The following is a 2,298-nucleotide window of genomic DNA, read 5'->3' on the forward strand; positions in this document are numbered from 1 at the left end:
TTTTTTTTTTTTTTTTTTTTTACATTAACCATCCGTATTTAAAATAAAATCACGTTTTTATTTTCAGGGTTTTCCTTTTTTTTCCTTTTTTTTCTTTTTTTTTTTTGTATTTTTAAAATTAATCATGTGTAAATACAATTTTTTTAAAAAAAAATTTTTAAGCTTTAAAAAAAAAAAAAAAAAAATTAAAACGAGTATTAAACGTATTTTTTTTTTTTTTAAATTTTTTTCCCCTCATTCAACGTTTGATTTTTCCTCGTGTTGATTATTATTATTATTATTATTATATTTTTTATTCGCTTATTATTATTATTATTATTAATTGTTTACGATTCGAATATAAAAAAATAAAAAAATTTTCCTTTTGAAAAATAAAATGGCATTAAAATTTTGTTTTTTTTTTCCTTTTCAATTTTTCATTTAAAAAAAAAATTAAATAAAATAATAATAATAATAACTCATTTTTTTTCATTAAAAAACAAAATTTCATTTTATTAAGAAATGAAATAATAACCTTAATAAATAATAAATGAAAGAAAAACCTTTAATTTAATTGGGGGGAGGGGGGAAAAAAATTTAGATGTAAAAGAAAAGTTTTTTTTTTTTTCAAAAAACAAGATGGTTGTAAGTGGGGAGTAAAAAAACTCATTGTTTATAAATTTGTTTTCCGTTCTGCGAAATTACGCTATAAAAGGTGTTTGTAAAAGTACTTTAAATTTACATAGAGTAAATAAACTATTATTTCACACTCTAAATTTAATCATTATGAGATTTAGTTTTAATTTACGCGATGAGTGTTTGCGATATTGAAAGAAAAAAAAAAAAAAAAAAGAAGGAAAAAAAAATGAAAAAAAAAAAAAAAACTCACCCTTCCGCTTCCGTCGACGGCATTAAGTTCATCCGATGGTATACCAAAAATGGATGCCTTTCTAAGAATTTCCGTAACTTCATCGTCGTTGCCATCTTTAGCCGCTCTCAATATTTCCGGTAATTGCGTTGTATGATTGATTTGATTCAGGTTTGATCGGCGAGTTTTAAACGTTTCGCTATGACAACGAACGTTCGTAGTTTGATTTTGTTTTGAATTAACAATTACATTTGAACATTTAACGGATTCACCGCCGCCATGATTATTTTCCAATTTGAGTCCGTGAATTTTAATTGGAAATGGAAAACTTGCGGAGGTTGAAAGACCGTAACGCGCGAATCGTGGTGAACTTGACACTGAATTACAATCGATGTAAGTTATTCCTTCTCTCTTTTTCACATTGTTTTCCGTTTCCTCTTTTTTTTCTTTTTCTTTTTCTTCTTTATCTTCTTTTAACTTACTAAAATCTAAACAAAAAAAAATTTTTTTTTTTTATTAAATTATTTTTATATAAATTATTTTTTTTTTTTTTTAAGGGAAAAAAATGAAAACTTACCGATGACCGAATTACTTTTGGGTGGCAATTCGGCAAAATGAACCCTTCGAACAGGTGTAACATCCCCGTTACAATCATTTTTAATGTCATCTTTATATATTTTCGATGACGATGTAATTTCACACGATTTACTTTTTCTATAATTATTTTCAGTGCCGAAACTTAATCTTAGGGGACCGGAATTTCTTAAAGAAAAACTCGTTTGATTTGGGGTCGCGCTATATCTTAATGATGGAAATTCCGTATATCTTTGTACGCCTGTTTTCTGTAAAATTGTCTGATTTGACGTAAAAAAAAATTTTAATTTAATTTAAATTTAATTTAAATTTAATTTAAATTAAATTTATCAAATCGAAAAATATATCACGTGATAATTTTGTAAAATTTTTCGACTTACTTCTTTGTTTTGAATTTTTTTAGATGAATTTAATAAAGTTTTTAATTCTCCGTGAGATGTTTGTTTTATTTCTTTACCTGGATTAACAAAAAATAAATAAATAAATAATTAATAAAACGATACAAAACAAACAAATAAATTAATAAATAAATAGGTTAACAAACATTGATAAAAAAATAATAATAAATTAATAAAAATTAAAAGAATAAAAAAAAAAAAAACGTTCGTGATAAAAAATTTTCTTTTTTTTAAATGTTTAAAAATTCGCCGCCATTTTGTTCTAAATTTTTTTTTTTTTTTTTTTTAATTTTTATTACTTATTTTAATTTATTATTTGACAACACTAACAACAAAAAAAAATGCCGACAAATTTAAATTCGACAGAAAAGTCAAACAAAAAAAATAATAAAAAAAATTTACTTTTTACTCGGTAATAAATTAAGTCTTAAGCAGTAAAAAAAAAAAAAAAAAAAAAAA

General features: G+C 23.0%; 1 protein-coding gene across 1 annotated transcript in view; it reads right to left on the reverse strand.

Annotated features, from left to right (window-relative positions):
- Positions 1-738: 738 nt before the first annotated feature.
- The window catches only part of Phum_PHUM543950 (uncharacterized protein), a gene marked incomplete at both ends in the record, with an annotated part of 2,642 nt that continues 1,082 nt past the window's right edge, over positions 739-2,298 (reverse strand). The window contains 4 exons of the mRNA XM_002431674.1: positions 739-750; positions 869-1,224; positions 1,425-1,701; positions 1,822-1,898. Of these exons, the coding sequence (XP_002431719.1) occupies positions 739-750; positions 869-1,224; positions 1,425-1,701; positions 1,822-1,898 (722 nt within the window). The remainder of the gene's footprint in view (positions 751-868; positions 1,225-1,424; positions 1,702-1,821; positions 1,899-2,298) is intronic.

This window comes from Pediculus humanus, genomic scaffold (assembly GCF_000006295.1).
Source record: "Pediculus humanus corporis 1103172108290 genomic scaffold, whole genome shotgun sequence".
Lineage (NCBI taxonomy): Eukaryota > Metazoa > Arthropoda > Insecta > Psocodea > Pediculidae > Pediculus > Pediculus humanus.